General features: G+C 35.7%; 1 protein-coding gene and 1 long non-coding RNA gene across 3 annotated transcripts in view; one reads left to right on the forward strand and one right to left on the reverse strand.

Annotated features, from left to right (window-relative positions):
• LOC141449811 (uncharacterized) overlaps positions 1 to 24,845 on the forward strand; it is a 47,676-nt gene that overhangs the window by 19,537 nt on the left and 3,294 nt on the right. The window contains exon 3 of one of the 2 annotated variants that reach the window (XR_012455710.1): positions 14,129 to 14,266. The exons of the other annotated variant lie outside the window; for it this stretch is intronic. This is a non-coding gene — a long non-coding RNA (uncharacterized lncRNA). Of the gene's footprint in view, positions 1 to 14,128; positions 14,267 to 24,845 lie in introns of those variants that run through there. 2 annotated transcript variants of the gene reach the window in all.
• twz (BTB/POZ domain-containing protein twz) overlaps positions 1 to 24,845 on the reverse strand; it is a 133,755-nt gene that overhangs the window by 4,489 nt on the left and 104,421 nt on the right. Inside the window, exons 3-4 of the mRNA XM_074119615.1 lie at positions 24,583 to 24,780; positions 6,765 to 6,970 (exon numbers count right to left, since the gene is read on the reverse strand). Of these exons, the coding sequence (XP_073975716.1) occupies positions 6,765 to 6,970; positions 24,583 to 24,780 (404 nt within the window). The remainder of the gene's footprint in view (positions 1 to 6,764; positions 6,971 to 24,582; positions 24,781 to 24,845) is intronic.

Raw genomic sequence — 24,845 nt, forward strand, 5'->3', positions numbered from 1 at the left:
TATTTTTTTGGGGGCATATGGTAGGTAAACTATGCAGAGTTCAAGATGATTCCCCCAGAGGCACACAAGCCTTTATTGAATTGAAAGAAGGTGAAGACAGAATCCGTAGCTGTCGGTGGTATCTATTGAAAAGTGGGATTTCATTTTGAAGTAACAGGTGTTAAGAAGTATTCTCTGGAACTTATGGAGTATATATGGTGTCAAATACAATTAAAATATCTAGAAAGACGGAGAATTACACCTGCTTCCATTCAAGGAAGAACGCAATGGTATCTCTGTGTCCAATGCCACTGTTGAACGCTTAGAGATGGTTGGTCAAAGAAGCTGGTGAGTTGGAATGACAGGAACAGTTTTATCTAGCAAATAAAACTAAAAATACTGAACGAAAAAATAATCTAAATTCCAAACTCTGTCGGCAAATAATTCCAATGAACAGGTGAAATATGGTTGAAACGTTAAAAAGAAGTACCATTAAATAAATTAATAAAAAATCTGAAGCGTATTTGGAATTAATATTACATTTAGTGTACTAACTTTTTTCTTTTTTTAATTCCAGTTCTTATTATAATTTGTGCACATTATACAATCATTGAGGCTGTTAAATACCATAACATAACAATAAATCACCGCTAAAAGAACCTAACCTTCCTTCAGGCATACACGATTATTTTATTTGCGACCGTTGCAAAAGATGTTGTAACTATACTAGGAATGTTAAATTTTGTATAAAAAGCTTTAGGCTATTTTATGATATAACACCAAATCTGTTTCAATTTTATACATACATATATATATATTAAGTGTATATATATATATACAGGGTGTCCCAAGCTATATGGATAACGACTTTTTCTCGGAAACTAAGATAGCTAGAAAAAAACTAAAAAATACGTGTTCCCTTAGTTTTTTTGTTAGGAATCCAAATTTACTTTGTAAATTTTTTTCGGTACTTCCAGAAGCGAGATACAGGCACCAACTTCATTTTTTCAAATGGGAAGGTGCGGTTTTTATTTCAGAAATAGATTCCTCTATTTTTTTAAAGAAAAATTTACTTGAACGGTTTTTTTCTGTGAACGATATTTTACAAGTTATGAATGAAAACATGATTCTTATAAGAAATGTCAAAATGATATTATAACGGTTTTTTGATTGAATAAGAAGAAAAGTACTATTTTATTATAAATTTTACTCCTCATTAATATTACAGATCATGCTCGAAATGGCCACCACCATTAGAGATGCATAGACATGCACTTTCCTGCCAATTGTCCCTTACTGCCAAAGAAATAGATTCGGCTTTAACCGACTTACAGGCATCCCGACTGGATTCTGATACATCTAGATTTAGAAATGCTTTTAGATTAGCAGAAATAAGGAAAGAAAGAAAAAAGTTATGAATAATCACCTTGTTTTTCAGGTATCCCCAAAGGAAATAGTCCATAGGTGTCAAGTCCGGTGAACGAGGTGGCCATTGAATTGCCCCCGTGTCGATGTAACACCATCAGGCATGTAAAGAGATATCTCGGTAGGCAATTTGATGGGCATGTTATATCGACACGGGGGGCGATTCAGTGGCCACCTCTCTCACTGGGCTTGACACCTACGGACTATTTCCTTTGGGGATACCTGAAAAACAAGGTGATTATTCATAACTTTTTTCTTTCTTTCCTTATTTCTGCTTATCTAAAAGCATTTCTAAATCTAGGTGTATCAGAATCAAGCCGGGATTGCATCTGTAGATGAACTAAAGCAGAGAATAATAGATACGTGTAAGTCGGTTAAAGCCGAATCTATTTCTTTGGCAGGAAAGTGCATGTCTATGCATCTCTAATGGTGGAGGCCATTTCGAGCATGATCTTTAATATTAATGAGGAGTAAAATTTATAATAAAATAGTACTTTTCTTCTTATTCTATCAAAAATACGTTATAATACCTATCATGTTGACATTTCTTATAAGAATCATGTTTTCATTCATAACTTCTAAAATATCGCTCACAGAAAAAAACCGTTCAAGAAAATTTTTCTTTAAAAAAATCAAGGGATCTATTTCTTAAATAAAAACCACACCTTTCCATTTGAAAAAATGAAGTTGGTGCCTGTATCTCGCTTCTGGCAGCACCGAAAAAAATTTACAAATTAAATTTGGATTTCTAACAAAAAACTAAGGGAACACGTATTTTTTAGTTTTTTTCTAGCTATCTTAGTTTCCGAGAAAAAGTCGTTATCCATATAGCTTGGGACACCCTGTATATATATTTTTTTTTTTGCTTTTGAAAGAAATAATTCAAAATTTGTATATTGTTTTCAAACTTATCAAATTTGAAGAACACAAGATTGATAAAAAAAAAATGGTCGAAAAGATTAATCCTAGGCGATGCAGCCCAAGAGTTGACAAAGTTCTAGTTACACAACGCTTAAGATACAAATTTGTAAACACCAAGAACTTTTTGAATTTGAATCGCATCAACTTTATTTATACTATTTTGTATCATTTAATTATAAAAACCCCACGCTAGACTTAAAAGAACAGAACTGAACAGACGCTATCGACTACTTAAAAGACTCTAAGACGACAGATCAAAACTTTCTCTGGACAACAAAAGACTAATTTATACTTCTATTTTAAAACCTATCTGAGCGTATGGAATAGAGCTGTGGGGTTCAACCAAACGCTCCAATCTTCAAAGGATTCAATCTCTACAATCTAAAATACTTCGAATTGTTGTACACGCTCCTTTTTATGTCTCCAACCTGACTATACACACTGACCCTAACATTCCTTTTGTCATACAAGTTGCTAAAACAAGATCCAGAAAACTCCACTTCAACCTGCAATAAATCCTCTTGCTAAAAATCTTTCTTATAGAACTCTTCCTGACAACCCGACAAGACGCCTTAAGAGACAGTGGCCTCGTGATCTCCTCTCAAGTGAAGAGAGCGACTAATAGCCTAATATTTTGGAGTGTTACCACTGGGTAACTTCTCCACTCGAATACCTCTGTAATTCATGGTTCTGTTAGCACTGTTACTTATAGCGCCAACGCGCTGATTGTAGCAAAAATAAACGCAAAAAAAAAAAAATATAAAAAAATCGCCAAAAGTATAATAACAAATAGTTAAAGGTATATAAGAAATTTTTTCATAAAAAGTAATACGTATCTGACCAAAATTTATGTTTGAAATAAATGTCAGAAAATGCTACAGGCGCTGAAGAATCGGAGTTAGTCTCGAACTGAGAATGTTATGGCCCTTACGGTGAGTTTGCAAACTGAGAATATTACTAAGAGCTATAGTGTGATTAACAACTGAATGTACTGTTCTTTCCTACCACTTCTTTTCTGGAAATAATTTGAATTTTAAATGTCGATCACCGCAAAAGACAACCCTAGAGCTTTGAGGAAGCTCTTTCTTTTTTTTTAACGAATCCAATGTACTTGTCATTTCAATGTCTTCCTTTCTCAATAAGAATAAAAACAGAAATTATAATTGTAAATAAATCAAATAGTTATATACATTAATTTTAATATTAACGACTACTGTAATTGGTCGCATGAAACTAGTTTTTAGATAGTATACCGAATGGCGCGGCTGTGTTCAATAAGGAAAAGGAGGAAGAGGAGAAGAAGAAATGATCTAAAAGGAAAGCCGGAGGCGGTGTAGCATGCTAGGTGTGGAATGGGAGAGTAGAGATGGCCGCGGGCTTATCTTCACTGTGCTTACTAATAAATGTAAAGACTTGTTATTTAAATTATTAAGGAGTGTCCCAAAATAACCTATTTACCAAATAACAAACATATTTTATTATATTTTACCCTAAATAAGCATTATGCACTAGTTAATAGAATAAACAATATGTAAATTTAATTAAGATATATTTTTTTTTTTTAAATTAAATCTAAGGTGCATCTGGGGTCATTGGCGCTCTGAGCCTTTTTTTATGTCCTGACGGCATTCGGGTAGTGTTTTTCCGTTAAAGAAAATACTGTCCAATACCAAACTTTAGGAGAAAGTCTAAATGGAAGGCAGTTGGTTTCGAACCACTTGGAAATCACTGAGTAATTCCTTCCCTAACTTAATTAATATATTAATGCGAAAACTGAAAACTAAAGTGTCCGACGTTCAATTTAATGAAGTATGTTTAAGATCTTGCTGGTGATAGTAAAAAGGAACAAGGAAATCTCGGTGCAAGGTACAGTTAGAGGACATAGTAACAGGAGCATTTGCGATTCGACAGCGTGTTTTTGACTGGAAGGATTGGATTTTTTTAGATATTGGAAGCTTTGGCTGAACCCCAAAGTTCCATTCTGTAAGTCCAGGCAGGTTTCAGTATAATAATGTAGTTAAGTCGTTTATTCTGTAATGAGAGTTTAGATCGCTTGACGAGAAGTTTGAATCGTCTGTTCAGTTCTTTCCGTTTGAGTGTAGTATGTGGATTCCAGGTTAGGCGTTTGTCCATGAAGAGTCCTAGGTACCTAACACAATCTGTTGTGGGAAGAGGAGTGAGGTTTAGGTAAACGGGTGGAAGAATAGTTCATCTTTAGAGAGAATGTAATGTAATTACATTTGCTTTCATTGATTTTAACTCTTCATTTCTTTAGTGTGTAAATAATAGAAATCATTTTTTCAATTAATTTGTTGAGCACTAATGTGAATCACTCTCGCGACAAGTGAGCACCACTTTCTTTATAAAATCATAAACATAAGAGAAACTCAAAGCCTAATATTATTTAAATTAATTGCTTCGCAGAAATCAATTTTATTTTCAACTCGCATCTTCTCAATAAAATGGCTACATACAATTTGGAATGAAATAATAATATGGCAAGCTTTTTATAAAGTTAACACGAGTAGGATAAGAGATTAACAAACGGTCAGGGAGGATATGCAGGCTAGCTAGGGCCATTAAAAACACAAGATAATACCGTGGAAAAGGGCTTAACATAATAGCGTTACGTTTGCCATTACCGCCCTCTACCAGCTGCACTCTCATTTTATGTGGCCACTTTAATCAGTTAATGGACTTGCGATTTTTTCCAGTACATGTTATCTTGCACTCACATAAATATTCTCCATTCTAATAACAATAAAATTTACAAAACATTGTTTATAAAAATGAATCGTTTGCAAAACCAATATAATTCTTTTAGCAGTTATTTTAGTGGTGACATTTGATTTGCAATTAAAACGAACAATTCTCTTTGCAGTAAATACTGAAAACATAATAGAAGTTTGTTCGATAGACTGGATTTTATCAGCTGATTGAAGTCAGCTTCACGGATTGTTTACCCAGATCGTACTTAGGAGTAGACATTCTGATATTCAAATCCACACGAGCGACCCAGAATTTCTTTTCAGGCACGTCCTAGTTGAATAGTAAATGTATTACTTTTTCATTTATAACTGATATTTCATTTTGGATTAAACTGAATCACAATCTTAATGATCTTTTTTTCTGTGGTTTACAAAATAATGTAGGCATCATAATCTCTTTCGTAAAACAAAATGAATATAATTTGGTAATTACTTTATGCTTATCACTTTAAGTTCTCGGACGCCTTCAAGACAGAAGCAGAGTAATCCAGGGTATCTAGGAAAACTGGCCAAATAGAGCTAATTGCAATACATTTGACTCGCCAATATTTTAAGAGATGCTGATCTGTTCTAGAGTCGTATTTTCTCAGACATCCAAGCGGTTCTAACGGCTATCCATGCTCAAGGCTGTTTTAGGCTACTTATTGGACATTGTGATATTGGTATACATTGTCATATTGGCTATCAGAACAAAAGCGTATTGATGAGACGGCTCGGAAGGGTTTCCATGTTACCCTCAAAATGCTACGATAGTGCAACAGACATGAAATTCAGTTAATGGTTGCTGAAAATTTCAGAACAAATTGCTGGAAAAGAAATTTATTATCTTGAATAAGTTTACACCATCAAGATGGCAGAGAGACCGAAAGAAGAAGAAAAGCACTAACTGTAGTAAGGGAAGGGATTAGCTATGCGTTTAGCGTACTGGACTCCCACGCGGAGGTCCCGGGTTCGAATCCAGCTGCTGACCCTTAGATTTTTTCTTCCTAGGAGCTTCTTATAGCTCACTGTCCGGTGATGCACAGAATTGTCTGTAACGAGAGAACACTGTCCGGAGGCCGGCAGTGCAGTGAAAAAAGCTCCGGGCGCCAATAACCTTAGATGTTGACGCGCCTTATATCAATTAAAAAAAAACAAAACTGTTTTGCTGTAATAATCAATCCTGATTGAGTATTCCCTGATAGTTTGAAGGGCGCTGGCATGGCTGAGGGTATTTGACATTTTTTGGGGGGAAAAGTTCCTCAAGAGTCTTTCTACAGACACTTCAAGTCTAATCAAACACTAGTGTAGTGCTCCAACTAGTAGTTTCTACAACGGAATCCTGATTCACGTTGGGATTGGCTGATTGGCCAACCGCCATTTAATCTAATCTAAACTTATATCCAATTTTTAGATTAAAGAATTAAGTTTAAAATGTAGACGTTCAGAGTTAAGCTATTTCATTTTGAGTTTGAGTCGCCTAAATAATTTCTATCGTTACGATACAACTCCTTGCCTTGTTTATAGCAGATGAAAACATTTCCTCATAATTTTTGAAGCAAGGATATCAACCCGTAAATCCTCTCTGACGGCATCTATGCATATCCAAATTACTTAATTCATCTCTGTGGAAACCATATTAGAAAAACAAACAGTTTATTAAAAAATTAACAAACATAAATGAAAACTTACGTTGTATTTCAAAATATTTGGCTTCTTCTAATAGAAGATCCAGATCAGTAAATGTATCTGGTATTAATAATCTAGAATTTCTCATGAAGTTTAATATATGTCTAAACATTCCACCATCTCGATCAATAAAATAATGTTGCTTCAGTGAATCCAGAACTATTGGAATACTCCCATTGAATAGTTTGGCCAATCTGGATTCTGGATATCTGTAAAAAAAACAAAAAGGAAATTTTCTTTTAAAATACAATAATTTCGTAGAATTTATTAAAAGTTTAAATTTTAATGGATTTTACGAATTATTTACAATTAAATTTGAAAATTTCATCTAAAATCAAGTGTATAAATTGTAAACAAATAACCAAGACAAAAAATTCCTAATATTGAAATAATGTTGCTCATTAAACAGAACTACGCAAATAGATAAATAGAAAAGTCTAGTGTGAACGAAAAGCAGTAAAATTTCAATTTTAGCAGCCATTGCCAACACGATAGAAAAGGGCTTTATTAGATTAAGCAATACAAATTCTGTATGAAATATCTATTTAAATGTATGTGATCACACATATATTATTTCATTTTATTTATGCCTAAGTTAAAAAGAAAATTAAGTAGATTAGTTTGATTTTTGGAAAAAAGGAGGACAAACGAAATCTGCTCAGATGTGGAGTTAGGAAAAGTAAGAGCTCCATGCTGGGATGTTATTATGGCGGATTGCATTTAAATGGAAACTGGTATCCCAAATATTATTGAATAAACATGTAGTTGACCCATTTTGTAGAAATGCCTGGTGAAATCAGAAGCAAAGAAACCAATCTGAGTCCGATAGATGTCGATGAAAGACAAGCGGATAGAACATCACTTAGTTTACATACACAATCGAACAGACTCATCGACCAGGTGTGAGCATCTCTGCCTGCAATTTGATATTATTCTCTACTTAGCACTTCCGAGTTTCTTGATATCTTCGCTCGGTATTTACTTTAGGCGCTGTGAGGTGCAATTGTGACAGAGAATACGAACTGAAGGTCTTTCAGGGGAGAGGGCGAATTAATAAATATAAGAAACAAATGGAAGTTGTTTCAGAAATGTTCGACGCAGAATGGCAAGTCTGAAACTAGAATGTAGTTAGTATAGAAAGTTGTGGATGCTGTAGGAAGAGGACCAGTATGAGGAGTGCGTGCCGGCGGCGTTTTCAATCACGCCCTAGTTACAGTGCCCCAGGGGCAGACCACTCCAGCAGAGAGGCTGGGCCCACTATATTCCCAGTTATATATTTGACGGTTATTTGAAGAGCCTCGGGTATTGTGTAATAAAACGTCTATACATGAGTCAGTTTGGTTTGGTTGGCTAAAGAGAAAGAGGAAGATTGGGCCTGAAGGCGGCAAGCGGCCCCAGGGGGCGGCCAAGTTGTTACCAGTGTAATCTAGAGCCGCTTACCCAGAGCGGCCATGACGAATACCTGCCTCTGGCGTTTTACCTCCAGGCCTGTACCAGCATTACATTACCTCTTGACAACTGTTGCAGTGGAGGCCTCATATTCTTATTTATTGCGCCCCCTGGCCCCTTCTCTAATTTATTTTTTAAAATATCTTCTGCAGTTGGACCGGGGATACTCGGCTATGCACCGCCAAAAGGGTGTCCTTTCACACCCCCATTGTTTCATTTATAACGGCCCGCGGGTAAAATAAAACTTAAAATATCTTAATAAATAACTAAAATTGTTGAATAATATTAAAATTACTATTCTATACATGTAAATAAATAATAACGACATTGAGTTGTAAGTTCGCAGATTAGTACATTTTTTTTTTTCTTAATCTATGATGACATGATGTGAGGAACCTTTAGTCGGTAATGGGGTTTTTATTTATTTACAGCAAAACAAGAAAATAATTGAGAGATATTGTTCACACAACTTTTCACAATCCTCAAAGTCCTCAATTAGACTTTTTCTCCAAAACTCTGTAATTGAAAAAAGTAAAGCGGTATGTTATAGTAAAATAAGTAAAGTAAAGTAATCGCCTATTTTTTCAGGCGGGGCTTTACGTCCAACTACCAATTAGGTTTCGTGGACGGAGGCGACTAGCAAACATACTTTACTGTAAATTTCTTTTATTAACCATTAAATAAAATCCAAGGCCTAAGACCGGGAATCGAACCCAGTACCATAATACATATTAGCTTCGCAGGTCTCGCCTCTAACCGCTCTGCTACCGTGGCGCCCCTTAAAGGGGTATATACACCCCATAAAGGGGAGTATAATCCTCGAGTTCTGCTCTAAAACGCATTTTCAAGGAAATTGCTCAAATAGAAGCTATAGATTTATGACAATTAAATCTCTGTCCTTAAAATTTAGAGAAAAACCTCAAAATTTATATAAAAAAAATCTCAAAGAAAAGTGAAGAAATTTTCTTTATAACGTACTCCCGTTTATCCGCTACATAATACTGAAATAGTACGTTAGAGATAAGCCTAATCCTCCCATTCCCTCTCCAGAAGTGCCCTTAATAGCGCTAAAATCAAATCCTAGTTCGCCAGTAGACTGACAGGACCGCTTTTGGCATTATATCCAGTTGTATGTAACTGAACATGAGTTATAACTTCCCATCCAAAAACCATACATTTCAATTTAAGTGTTATCATTTTAAATTTTACTTCTTCATGGCTCCTTGGAAATTTGTATTTATGGAGAAAACACCTAACAGAAAACCTGCCCGAATTCGTACAATGGATTAAAGAAAGTAAACATTTATTTAGTGAGCACAGAAGTGGCTCCAAATATTCGAAGTAGACGGAAATTTAGGTAATTACGAGTTATTAAACGAAGTGAATAACATAATAAAATTCGGAGGCTTTAATTTCCATAAATTTCTATAGAGAATTCTATAAATGACAATTATTTTCCATTTACAAATTAAATATGAGCCAGCTCACAAAGAGCCTTACACATATTCCAAAATGAGTTCATTTCTTTGAAGATCTTGATACATTGTTGGTTTCAGTCTTGTTGAGGGTCGCCAAGGTGATAATGAGATGTAGATGGCAGTTTGTGAAGGATGAAGGAAGAAGTTGTCCGTTAGTTTGGTCATGTGAGTGTGAATGGCTTGAATGTAGAGTTCTCTGTGTATTTGTGGGTTCCTATTAAACTATTGGGCGTTCTGTGCAATTCGTAGTACTTTATTTTGAAAAGTCTATAGTCTTTTTTGCCAGTGTTTTGCTAGATGTAAATCAAGACTGGGCAGGCGTTATGTTAAAAGAGGTCTAAGAAGGGTTCTATACAGCAGTACCGTGCCGGAGTATTTGAGTGGTGCATTTCTAACTTTCAGTGTTGATGAGAAAACTCCAGGTTAGTTATGTATCAAGGATTTGATCCTTTTGTTACCAGGGCATTTCCTGGTTGTTGAGTTTTTTTAAAAGGTGTAGGGCTTCTAAATGAGAATTAATTTATTACAAAAGAAAATTTTAAATTAATGTTTTAATAAAATATAACAAACATTACACGTTTAGAACAATATATGTATATTAGGAAAAGAAAATGTAGTATATACTTGTGTGTGCGTTAATTACTAGATCTAAAACATTTACTCAACCAAAATATAGCGTATTAGCGAATGGATAATGTAGCAAAGTTTGTTAAAACATCCAAAATTATGTATGTATAACTTTATAACAATATAACAAATGAAGATAATCACTCGAAAGCGATAACCGCACTCTATTATCTCTAGCAATATCTTTGATGTACAATTAGGTAAATAATATTAGCTATTACACTAACGTACACACATCATTTCTATGTTAGTATGTGAAGCGTACATTTACAGACACTTGGACAATATTACTGCAGAAGTTTAGAAGTGTTCTTTGAACTGTGGTTAACAGATATCCATTATTAAACGTTAATTTTGTATGTGCCCAGCTTTTTAATAATAATAATAATAATAATAATAATAATAATAATAATAATAATAATAATACCAGCACAGAACTTAGTGCATTGCAGCGTATGATGCGTACTTCGCTGACAGCGCAAAACAAGCACCACCCCAGGGCGGCGGTGGAGAGGGTTATCCTCCCACGTGCGGAAGGCGGCAGGGGTGTTGTGGATATAATCGCGCAGCACGAAGCCCAGGTAAACCGAATGCGGGAGTATTTCTTGGCACGGCGGGGATCAGGGCTGATAGTTGCAATGCTTGCTAGTGATACGGGTTTTACCCCTCTGAATTTGAGCGCTGAGCCTACGAGGGTGGAGGTGGGTAATGAGCCCCCACCTAGCGTGGGCGAGACCTGGCGGAGAAAGGCGTTACACGGACAATACCCGGCAGCATTAGATGGAGAACTGATTGACAAGGAGGCGTCCGTGGCCTGGTTGACGCGTGGGCTGCTGTTCCCGGAAACGGAAGGTGCCCTCATCGCGATACAGGACCAGGTTGTTCCCACCAGGTACTACAGGAACCGCATCATGAACGATAGCGGTATCGCCGACGTCAGGTGCAGACTATGCCGGGCTGCGCCGGAGACAGTTCACCACCTGCTAGCGGCGTGCCCCTTGCTGGCACAAAGAGACTATCTCCAAAGGCACAACAGTATGGCCAGGATCCTACACAGAGAGTTGGCGCAGAAACTCGGTTTGATTCAAGACGCCCCCCCATACTACAAGTATGACCCCCTGCCCGTGCTGGAAGACACGCGGTGTCTCTTGTACTGGGACAGAGAGGTACTGACGGACCATGCCGTCGCCAACACCCGGCCGGATGTGATCTGGCATAACAAAATAACAGGCAGGGTGTGGCTGATTGATGTATCTGTCCCGGATGACGCCAACATAGCCCGCGCGTATACCACGAAATTGGCTAAATACAGGCCACTGGCGGCAGAAATATCTGCTGTATGGAGAGGAGTCTCAGGGGTGGAGATAGTCCCGTTGATTATTTCAGCCACGGGACTTGTGCCGCGGTCGCTGGGGGAGGGCCTCTGCATGATGGGAATCAGGAGGACCATCATATACGAGATGCAGCAGGCTGTGGTTCTCCACACCTGCCGCATTGTAAGGGAAGTGCTAAGGGAAGACGCCAGAGACTAGCACGGACATATTTTCTTTTGTCTTTATCATAGGACAATTGTCCGGTTCCAGTTAGAACCGTAATACCACAGGTAATACCAAAGAAAACAGGTTCCTCCCTTGCCTGCGGGCCGCGAGGAATTTGAAAAAAAAAAGGAAAAAGAGGAGGAAATAATAATAATAATAATAAAAAGTTTCTAGCAGCGGAAACTGGCAGATAATCTCCGACTACTATCTCAAGAATTCTAAATCTTACATTTTCTTCCAAAATCGAAATTTTTTAAAATATATTTACAGGTACACTCTTTGTAAAACCGTACATCAAATTAAAATGGCACATTATCACCAACAATGGCACCTACATCCAATGTGCCTTTAAACTAATTTCCTTACAAAAGTATGAAAATAACAGTTACAGATTACCTGAGTGGGTACACACAAAGTTTAGAGTAAATCGAACTCCATTCGTTGGCCCGGAACCAGTTCTGGGAATCACCAAGGGTGCAGTTCGTGAGGCTCTCAGAGATCGGATCTGGAGAGAGAAAATGAAAAGAACTGGGTTGATGCTTCCTGGGGTCAAACACGGCAAGAGTGTCATGCCCTTGTTGGGCAAACAAAGAACTAAAGAGACTCTGGACTTGAGCAGAAATCAGATTACTCTGGTTACAGGCCTATTCACAGGGGTATGGTAGGTTCAGAAAGCTACTGCACAAGATTGGACTTATTAACTCATAACCGTTGTGCAAATTGTGCCAGGAAGAGGAAGAAACGGCCTCTCACCTGTTATTTGATTGTGTTGCAATCGAGCGGCTGCGCTACGATATCTTTGGTACCTTGAAACCAAAGGAGATTATAACGCAGAAGGAACTGGTAGGGCAAACCCTCAACCTTTTTAGAAGGGGAGGTTTCATCTTCTAAACTTAAAGTGGAAGGCACAATAAGCCTCTTGGGTCCCGTCCCGCCTTCCAAAATCTAAAAATCTACATCTAGAATAAATCGAAGAAACTATTGTAGAGGAAATATGAAAAATCTCTACATTAAAAAATACTTCTGGTTAAATATTTTTTTTTAGACTCGTAATTTTAGCAACTCATTCAATATCCGTTAATAATTCATAAGTGGTACTTAGTACCAAAATAACTCTACAGCAAAAATGGAAAAGGAGTACTCCAGACAAAAAACACACTAAAATGAAGATGTACTTTTGAAGAAAGAGAGAAAGGTCAGATGAGATTTTGTAAGGAATACTACAATTAGAACTACCGAGAAATTAGGGCCAGCAGAAAATATTATAAAAGAGAACCGGCTGAGATGCCATATCATAGCAGGAAGTAGATGATCCAAGGTAGCTTACAAGGATATGGTTTCGGTTTCTTCGGGACCTTAAAGGTTTCGAAGTTCAGTGAAAAACTCCAATTCGAAATTCACACAATTGAAATTCTTCCTCTAGAAAGTAGAATAACGGATCCAAGTTAAACCGATTATTTATTAAAAATTAAACTTCCTTCCAGAGGTAACATAAATAAACTAGAAATTGATGAAATTTCGTCTTAGAAGCGAACAATAGAGACCAGTTGTTAAATTCGTCTTAATTAGAAATTTATAATTTGAAGGAATGAAGAGAATTTGAAATAATGGACATTTAAGACAAGTAAACCGTCTCAATAGATTGTTTGGTCCTTTCTGTAAAGTACGGACATAACACGAAGCAAACAAGTTGGGGAGGCCTGTAGCCGTGGGGTTGTAATATTGCTACTCATTAACAATATCAGCAACGAGGAGAGAGAGATTGGAAATAATTGAAGGCAGCAAAGTTACAGGCATGTAGTGCGAACCCCAGAGAGAGAGTAGAGAGTCAGTTTGGCTACGCCACTGCTGCGTGTGTACTTTGTGCCGGCTGGGTCCAGTATTGTGTTTTGTTGGGAGTCCATTGCAAACATTATTACTGTACACTGGCCGCTGTAGTAGCCACTAGACTGCCCTGTTTACCCAGCCCCCCCAACTTCCCACCCCTGGATATTCATCTATATTTATTATATAACCAAAATGTACTAAAAATAATCCACACCACTTGCCAAGTATACTAACTAAAAAGGTAAAAACTCTCCAATAGTAAGATCGAAAGTAAATAGTCATACGCAAAATGTAGATGCTTCTCGAATATATTATAAAAATTTTCAGTCGATTTCCCCAAGGAGTGCCCTACTGCTTGTATACTAGTACACTATGATTGCTCTAAAATTACGTTCGCTATCCCACACTCAATTTCAAATTAACTTCAAGCAAGAATGGTTTGTTACAGCCGAAGAATAATGTCCTCCAAGAGCAGAAATATCCCACTTCACGTTCTAACGCTATTCTGCCTCCAATCCTACTTCACGGTCCTTTTACAACGGCAGTTTGAATACGCCAAGCAATTCACGACTAATCTATATTAGTTTGAATTTATGAAAATCACCATGAATAATCAAATTTTTTTGTAACTAATAAAAAAGCATACAAAAAAATCTATGTCTTTAGCCCATCTATTTTCAATCCGCTCATCCAATCAACTTTCCCAAAAAACTGAAGGGCTGCTATCTTCGCAACTTAACCTGTATCCTTAACTAGGCAGCATATCTCCTTATTTTCTCAATACCTGTATTGACTTCTTTTGTATTTGAATAGGATAGAATAGAAAATAAATTTATTATTCTGGGACAATTGTCCCCTAAGAATAAAAACAGATCTTAATAGTTTGGCCTGTGACTAAACAGAAAATATACGTAAGTATTTACAAAAAGTGAAAATAAAAATAACAACAGAAATTAAGGAAATAAATTAAAACAATTAGAATTTCGGAGGAAGCTGAATAGAAAGTAGATAACTGAATAGAAGGGATTTAAAGATAGATAGGGTAGGAGCATGGCGGACAGATGATGGTAAGGAGTTCCAGAGAGAGAGGTAGCACGTATAAGGAAAGATTTGTCAAAGGATGAGGTATGGTCTGAGGGAATATAGAGATCAGAGGAACGAGATTTAGTATTACGGGAATGGATCGAGGATTTGAACTTGAAGAATTTGAAAATTCCAATGGCATTTGTGACTGGATGACTTGAAAAAGGAAAGAAGCCAAAAAATACTGGCGGCGATAGACAGGAAAAAGCCACTTCAACTCATCGTAGCAGTGCGAAATGCGGGAGTCTCTGGAAATGCTGAAAATAAATCTTATAAAGCAGTTCATTAGGTGCTTGAGCTTAGCTTCAATATCACCAGAAAGACAGCCATACACCAAGCAACCACAGTCGAAATGGGGGAAAATAAGAGAGGAAATTAGGAGTTGCCAGGTCTTAATTGGGAAAAAGGTGACGGGAACTATTAAACTGCTTAAGGATATGGATGGAACGACGAGAGATTTGGGAAACATGGCTTTTTCCAGGATAGGTTTTGATCGAAAGTGATACCAAGGTTTTTCACAGAGGAACAATATTCTATTGGGATATTACCTAGGAAAAGATTTGGAAGAGGAGCCAATGATTTAAGGAGACAGTTGGAGCCAACAACACTAGCTTTGGTCTTTTCTCAATTATATTATGTTAAATATAATTAAAAGCAAGAAAGAAATAACAAAAAACAAACAAATTAGGTACCATATGATCTGATTTCTTAAAATTATATTCGGGGTAATAATTGGCTGAATGAACTCCAAAGGCAATGAGCTAAATTGTAACACAAAAACATTTTTGCACGAGAGAATTCTAACGATGAAATAAGAAGACCAATATTTTTTTTGGACACTGCAATGAGCTAAAGCAATATCTGATTGGTGAAATGATTGTGGATTGTATTGTCAAAACAAATTTTGATACTTGTAAAATTACTGGACATTAAAAAAATTGTACATAGATGGAGAAGATTTGATTTGCCTGATCGACAAGAAGTAGTTTCTAGTTACTTTACATATTTGATTAGGATTTGTGGTTAGCTAAAAACTTTCAAAACGAAGAAACTGAAGAATGTCTAAAATTATAAACCGCTCTAGCAGTTGATCTACTGACAAATAAATCTGCTACATCTTGCCATTAAAACTGCAGGTATTAGATGTGAATAAAAGATAATAAAAATATTCACAGTTATAAAATGTTTTTATTTTCCGTACTAATAATTGCACATGAACTTTTTTCTGTTACCATTATCAGCAGGATTCGAATTAAGGGGCCTTTTACAGTTCATGTTCAAAACAGTTTGTTCCTCTTCTGAATACAACAGATATGAGAAATGTTATTATTTCTAAAATAATTAATCTGGCATATATAAAATAATATGTAAACGAAAACAAATAAAAATAAATAATGGCTGCTAGATTATATCCTGTAAATAGTGAATATATTCGAACCTTGTTATCGTTATATTTGTTAAAAGGAATGTTTTTACAAAATTCCATTAACGCTATTTGTGCACCAATAAACCTTCCAAATTTAACAAATACAAACATGGTTGGAAATTAAATGTTAATAAAGTTTACATAATTACCTTTACCAGAGTGGTCAATGTGTAGTGAGAGTGTACTTATTTATATTAGGCATAAATTATATAAGGGACAATCCGAGGCGGCAGGGATAGAGGGTGAAGTTGGCCTGCTAAAATTAAATACCCTGCCAGGTAAATTGTAATTAGAATTTAGTTAGCTGAATAATTACACATCAAGCATTGTAAATTATAAACTTCCAACTTTTATATAGTAAGTTATTCTATAATAAATAAATTATTCATTAAGTTTTAATTAAACATGCAAATGCAGGCAATAAACTTGCCCTGAAAGTGTGATAATATTACGGCCACAAAAATAATTTAAATTTAGAATAAAATAAAGAAGAGAAGCGATGACTATTTTTTCAGACGGGCTTTACGTCCAACTACCGATTAGCTGTCGATGATGGAGTCGACTAGCAGACCTATTTCGACATAAATTCTTATCATTTATTATTAAATAAAATCCAAGACCTAGACCGGGGAAACTAACCTATTGGCACAATACATTTTAGCTTGACGGGCCTCAGTCTTCAGTGCGACATATCACTTCTTTAATTTAAAGAGAAAAAAAATTGTCAAAGTGGGGTGTTTTTCAGCGTTACGCTTTTTCGTGCAGTTTTTGACGATCAACCCTTATACAACTGTCCTACCGGACAGTTTTAATAAAACTGATTTCTTGTATTCATTAGTTTGGTCCATTCTTTAATATTTAATCACATATTTTTTTAATTCATTCTTAGTTTAAATATATACATGGATAATCCAAGGCTTACCTTAGTTCAATAAATTAGATTTTTTAACATTAAATATAACTTAAACGCCCGGATAACATTTATGTAATAATAAATGGGAACTGATAGCTGTAAATTTAATACAAATGATTTGGGTTTAATAGTGAACTCTGGCCTGTTAAAATCAAATATTACAATATTTTTAATATGACCCATCTTTTAGTGAAACTGTTAGAAAACTTGCAGACACCATTTCTTAGTAAAGAATTCTAAACTGCAGTTATGATGTTCTGAAGATACCAGAATGGGAATTATGATCGGTAAGATAACATGACATTTTCATATTCTTTCAAAAATTGTTGAATTTAATTAACTTTGTTAATTTCTATGGTTTATGTCGTGCGATAATCTGATGGAAGATATCAGCAGACTTGCTGCTAGTACTAACACATTTTCTTAAAATCAGATTTTTTTTTTCCGAAAATATGTATAGTATATTATAGTTTTAATAAATATGTTGGTGAAGCCCAGAGAGGCTCTGAACTACCTAAAGCGTATTTTCTCTGAGAACTGTTTGAATAGGTAATGCAATCCTATAGCCTTCTACAATACCTATAAATTTAGGCTAGTCTAGCCTTGGCCTTAACATTAACTAACAAATACAAAAACAGTAGCATTACAGTGAAATTAGAGGTAAGGTTTCACTTTTTCTAATATTTTTTTCTTCCTCCGCTTCAAAATAGGACGACCCAACATGTAAAATCTATCGTTGGCCACTTTTGAAAAACAAGAAGTCAAAAAACATTGGAAAAAGTGGAACTTTTCTCCTAATTTCACTGGAATGCAGCTGTTTCTGTATTTGATAGTTAAAGAAAAGGCCAATGTTGGTTTGTACATGTTGGGTTGATCTATTTTGAAAAGCAAGAAGCAAAAACCATTGGAAAAAGTGGAACTTCTCTCCTAATTTCACTGGAATGCAGCTGTTTCTGTATTTGATGGGTAAAGAAAAGACCAATGCTGGTTTGTACATGTTGGGTTGATCTATTTTGAAAAGCAAGAAGCAAAAACCATTGGAAAAAGTGGAACTTCTCTCCTAATTTCACTGGAATGCAGCTGTTTCTGTATTTGATGGGTAAAGAAAAGACCAATGCTAGTTTGTACATGTTGGGTTGATCTATTTTGAAAAGCAAGAAGCAAAAACCATTGGAAAAAGTGGAACTTCTCTCCTAATTTCACTGGAATGCAGCTGTTTCTGTATTTGATGGGTAAAGAAAAGACCAATGCTAGTTTGTACATGTTGGGTTGATCTATTTTGAAAAGCAAGAAGCAAAAACCATTGGAAAAAGTGGAACTTCTCTCCTAATTTCACTGGAATGCAGCTGTTTCTGTATTTGATGGGTAAAGAAAAGACCAATGCTAGTTTGTACATGTTGGGTTGATCTATTTTGAAAAGCAAGAAGCAAAAACCATTGGAAAAAGTGGAACTTCTCTCCTAATTTCACTGGAATGCAGCTGTTTCTGTATTTGATGGGTAAAGAAAAGACCAATGCTAGTTTGTACATGTTGGGTTGATCTATTTTGAAAAGCAAGAAGCAAAAACCATTGGAAAAAGTGGAACTTCTCTCCTAATTTCACTGGAATGCAGCTGTTTCTGTATTTGATAGTTAAAGAAAAGGCCAATGCTGGTTTGTACATGTTGGGTTGATCTATTTTGAAAAGCAAGAAGCAAAAACCATTGGAAAAAGTTGAACTTTTCTCCTAATTTCAATGGAATACAGATGTTTCTGTATTTGATGGGTAAAGAAAAGGCCAATGCTAGTTTGTACATGTGGGGTTGATCTATTTTGAAAAGCAGGAAGCAAAAACCATTGGAAAAAGTTGAACTTTTCTCCTAATTTCACTGGAATACAGCTGTTTATGTATTTAATAGGTAAAGAAAAGGCTAATGCTAGTTTGTACATGTTGGGTTGATCTATTTTGAAAAGCAGGAAGCAAAAACCATTGGAAAAAGTGGAACATTTCTTCTGATTTCACTGGAATTCTGTATTTGACAGATAATGATAAAGCCAATTTTTAATCACCTAGATAATAAAATGTATCCCAAGCCTTATTCAAAACAATGCAAACTTGTTCGATACAAAATGTACAATCTAGCAATGACCTCAATATTTACTATCAAATACAAAAAATTCATTTCAGAGAAATTAAAAATAAAATTTTACTTTTTTTAAATTGTACACTCTACCCTTATTCATTATTATTAACTATCAATTACAAAGAAATCGGACCCATTTTTGAGAAAAAAGCTTAAAAAATTCTATTAACTCAAATTTAAAACTTAACTCAAAATCTTATTTTGATTATTGGATCCCATACCAAGTTCTAACATCAGACTTGAATATGTTGTGATTTTTCAGTCATTTATGTCAACGAAAATCATACGTTCATTAAATAAACACAATAAGATTTCAGAGAATTACTTTTTTTTAAAAATCTAGAAAACTGCAAAAAGGCGAATTACAATAAAAATTAAAATCGATAATTTGCAATGTAAGGAATTTTTACTTTGTAAATTGTAACATAATGAAGTGAGGTTATGTATTTTATATATACAAATTAGAGTGACAATTAGTAGAGGAGGGTAGAATGTGTAGACACTAATACAGACACGGGTCTTAGCCAGATTATACTCTCACATTGTGGCCTGGCAGGTGGAGGGTGTGGAGGGAAGTGTGATAAGAGTGTCCACAGTTTTATCTAGAAACCACAGTTTAAAAACCACCAGCCCACAGCTCTATGTATTCACCCATGTGTGCCTGTACCCATGTGTTGCTGTGTTTGGAGTAATCTTACCTACAATCTTACCAGCCTCCAGGCTATATCCAAATGATAACGTCTAAAAAAAAAAACCACACATACATTCACAAAAAACACTCAAAACTCTTCCAATACCATGGGTATTTAAGATAAACCTCCTCGCTCAAGGCTAGTCTACTCTAAGAGAAAACTGAAGAGGAGAAAAAAGACATTTCCTCAGTTTATAACCAGTTACCTAAGCTTATAATGATTTTGGTCTTTTGTTTTGTTTAAGCATTAACTTTGTTGTTTTATTAACATGTATATTCAATTACAAGGTGTACAAAACTAGCGGCAAACAGTATACGAAAAACTCGAGAAAGAATAACGATTAATTTTAAAAATAAAGAAAAGAAAACGTGTACAAAATAATAATGCACTTTTTATAATTTTTTTTTTAATCTTTTATTGGAATTTACCAGTAACGTGCTTTGCTCTCACGATAAGAGAAGATCACGAGGCCATCTTCTCTTCAAACTCCTTAGAAGATTTCCTGGTAATGTGGAGGAAGATAGGTGTTCTGTGAGAGGGTTAGGATGATCTGCTGTAGAGGAATGAAATTTGAGAAAACGAGTGTTAGCAAGATCTGTAATGAAAGGGATTTTGAGGTCATTATGGATAGGGAGGTTAGATACATAGAACGGAGCGTTAAGAAATTTTCGAAGTATTTTTGACTGTAATGCCTGGAGGCGTAGTGATTTGGAACGCTTAGTCGATCCCCATACTTCGATGCCGTATGACCAAATAGGTCGCATTAACAGTAGATATAAGAGTCTTTTGTTATGTAGGTTAAGTTTCGAACGTTTATCAAGTGGTCTGGCGAGAAGTTTGTAGCGTTGGTTAGTTTCTTGTCTTTTCAGTCTAGTATGGGGATTCCATGTCAACCGTTTGTCTAGGTACAGTCCAAGGTAGCGTACTTTGTCCACAGTTGGTATAGGAGTTTGGTTCAAGCTGATAGGAGGTAGGATTTTCCGTCTGAGAGTAAATACTATAAACTTTGATTTCGTAACGCTAGTTTTGATTCTCCATTTGAAAAGCCAGTCCTGTAAGTGGCTGATGTGTGTTTGTAGAGTTCGTGTAGCGATAAGAGGATCGGAATGAGGAGATAAGATTGCAGTATCGTCAGCAAAGGTAGAAAGAATGGTATTTGGAGGTTGAGGTACTTTTTATAATTAAATAAAATATTCCCTATTTGCTCAAGAAACACTTTTTAAAGAAACAGATCGTAAAGGGTGCAGTGTAGTACTGTGCATATTCTGGTCATCCAAATGGTCGCCCTAGTTTTGCAAATAATCCCTAGTAAACTTAGTAAAGTTTATTTTGGCCGCCATTGTCTTATGGTGTCCAACCCTCCACTAACTGCGATTAAAAATTGACACTCTATTTGATGGCTGCTTTTGTGAGGTATTTTGTTAAGTCATAAATAAAAGTAGGCGCTCTATTAGCTCAAATTGTAGTTGAGCTTGACTTGAATGGGTAACGTGGAGGTAGTGGTGCAAACTGAAGATCTGTTCAGGCTGAGGACGATTACTTCTATACACCTTTAAAAGGCTACATAAATTTACTTAATATTTCAATTAACATTTTCCTGGCAATAATTACATTCCCGATGAAATTAATCGTGAACAATAATGTAAATGATAAAGAAAAGAAAGAATATAAAATGTTTCCCTTCTCAATGGAAGGCTATAAAAGAAGAAGAAAGGTAGACCTGGGAAGAGAGAGGCCAGGAGCGCAGCGTGGGAGGGTCGTGATGGCCCACGGCCCCCACTATCATTGATGACACATCATCAACATCATCCTGGGAAACAGTCACTGCTCACACTCTCTCCGACATATTTCTGTTTTTTTTTCCTCTTTTTTGGTTTTGTTTTTGTTTTCATTCGGCCTGAGGCATCGGTCGGCCCTCTCTTCAATGCACTGCTCAGAGTGAAGACTGGCTTTCGAAATGACCATTCAGTGACAATACCCACACTATAATATTGAATAAACATCATTCTTTTCTTCTTTTATCTTCTTAACTATTTCGTTTCAATAATTTCCTAAAAGTAGAAATACAAGTTCTTATTAACTAAAAAATAATGGATCTTAGAAATAGGGAGATATGTATTTTTTCGGACAGTCAAGCTGCACTGTAGGCCCTTACTTCCTTCAGAACTACCTCTTCCCTTGTTTTGGAATGAAAAAAGGCCCAAGAACAACTGGCTCGACACAATAAAGTTCGACTGGAATGGATGCCGGGCCATGTGGGGATTAAGGGGAATGAAGTAGCTGATCAACTGGCCAGGAATGGAGCTGGTGCTCCTGGGGATCACTAAGAGTGTAGTTCGTGTGGTTCTCAGAGATTGGATCTGGAGAGAACATGAAAAGAACTGGGAGACGCTTCCTGGGGTAATACACGGCAAGAGTATTCTGTGTAAACAAAGAACCGGAGGGACTCTAGGCTTGGGCAGATTACTCTGATTACAGGTCTATTCACAGGGCAAGGCAGGTTCAGAAAGCACCTATACAAGGTGCGGGACTTATTAGCTCGGAACCGTTGTGCAGATTGTGTCAGGAAGAGGAGGAAACGACCTCTAGAGCGGCTGCGCTGCGATATCTTTGGAACTTTCAGGCTAAAGGAGATTGTAGCGCAGAAGGAACTGGTAGGGAAAGTCCTCAACCTTTTTAGATGGGGAGGTTTCAAGTACTAGACTCAAAAGAAGAAGCCACAATAAGCCTCTTGTGGCTGCGGTGCCGTGGGGCATGGGTCCCGTCCTGTTTTCTAATCTAACTAAAAAATTAAGAAACTTCAACTCGGATAAACAAATCTATATTTTATTTTCTCTTAATTCATTTATTTCTAGAATATTTTAAATTTAAAATTTCGAAACAAATTTTAATCGTGTGATAGAAATTGGTTATTTTAGTTCATAGCAGCTAAGAAGGCTCAAATAAAACAGAAGCATGTGTAGAAGTCTAGATCACTATTAGATTCCATTGGTATTAATATCGTATTGTAACATAGGCCTCCACCATTTCAGGAATCTGATTGAGTTAGCCACCGATTAGAACACCGTTAAATAAACTTATGAGGCTTGAAACAGGGAGTATCTTTTCTGAACAGCCGAACTCTTAGCCAAACAAAACCCTTAACACTAACACAACATTTCCAGTTCCAATTCCGTTCAAACCCTATAGCCCATAATCTGGATTATTCTGCAAATCCGAATGCTGGCCTGCTTTTACGAATAATCTTTAGTGAACTTAGTAAGTTAATTTTGCCCGCCTTTGTCTTAGAGTGTCCAATTCACCATTACTGTGATTTGAAGTGGCATTTGCTTCGATGGCTTCTCTTGTGTGGCAATAAAAGTATTCAGGTTCTCAAGGCCTCCTCTATTGGCTCAAATCATAGTTGAGCTTAGACTTGAATGGTTAGTCTACCTATCCTAATAGATGATCCTAAAACAAAGAAATCAACGCCACAGATTCAATTTATCCACCACCAGACGTGAGCTCAGAGTCCTCTAGGAAGAGCAAATCTAAGAGCAATGCTGCTGGACTAGAAACAGGGACCTCCAGTAGAAATCCAGAATACTAACGAATGAGCCATATTACCTACCGTAGTCACAATAAGCTTTATTGACATCATGATCGTCATTCGAAATAATTATTTATTTACCTCAAATTTGATATGAGAAATAATAATAAATCTTATAAAAAAGAAAGTTCTTACACAATGAACTAGGACAAATTACAAATTTGATAGCCATATTTATGTTAAACAGTACTTCTTTTCAACAGCCATGAGTTGATTCATTACTAAGTGATTTTACTATGTCTACAGACCACAAAGTAATTTATAGGTTAAAAGTAAAATACGCATTCAGTTCTTTGAAAAATGCCGCAGGGCCTTAAAAATTGCAGTATTCTACTGCAGCTATTCAAAGTAATATATGAAACTGGCAATATAGGTACGTTACATTGTCATAGTTGCATACAATATTATGGATATTCGTTTTGCTTGGTTTGAAGATTATTTATTTAAATGCAAATAATATTTGTTTGGTACTGACCAATTCATAGCTCTCGTTTAATAGATCTAAATATAAATACAAACTTACAAATCCATTCAATTGAAAATGGACTGGAGTGAACTGTTGAAATTAAATTATCAACAAAATGAAAATTTTACGAGAAAGTAAAGATATTGTTTAGCAAGGTAAAAATCATTATGATTTTTCATTAAAAAAATAAAGTATAATATACATGTTCAGGACTCTAAGTCAGTTCACTAATAGCATTATTCTTTAAGAATAAAATTAATAAAAAAAGAATTAAACTAAGAGTAGGTCGTTCTTCCCGCACAAGAAGCTTTACAAAATAACGAATAAATTTTTTCTAAGAGTTATTAATAGAAAAAATAATTTATATTTTTTCCCTAAGTAACCGATAAGTGTAAAGTTAGTAATAATACGATCTATAGCTTTAAATGAAATGCATTTAGCAAAATACAACTACCTCCACAAAATAATGCAGCTGTAATTTTGTAAACTTTTGTAAATGCGTAATTTTAAGACAATAAATAAACGATTTGGATAAGTTCATTTTGCTATTACACCTGCTATGAATTATACATAATTTGCTATATGTATACACAATTCAAAGTGAAACTTACTTGGTAAGTGTTTCTAAAGAAGAAGTGTATATAGTTCCTCCAACATCAATATGAACAGGCGCGGTATACCTATTGGCAGCCGCTACGAACGGTATACCGGTAATTTTATGATTATAGTTTATCGAACCTGGACTATGCGACGTTGGTGTAGGTCCAGCAGGAGCTGGTGAATTTGTCGGCGACGTGCCAGGCGAACCACTGGAACAATTTAATAAATTTCAGCAAAGAAATTACAATCTAATTTACATAAATATCAAACAATT

This window comes from Rhodnius prolixus, unplaced genomic scaffold (genome assembly GCF_049639745.1).
Source record: "Rhodnius prolixus isolate KJV_2025 unplaced genomic scaffold, Rpr scaffold_2, whole genome shotgun sequence".
Lineage (NCBI taxonomy): Eukaryota > Metazoa > Arthropoda > Insecta > Hemiptera > Reduviidae > Rhodnius > Rhodnius prolixus.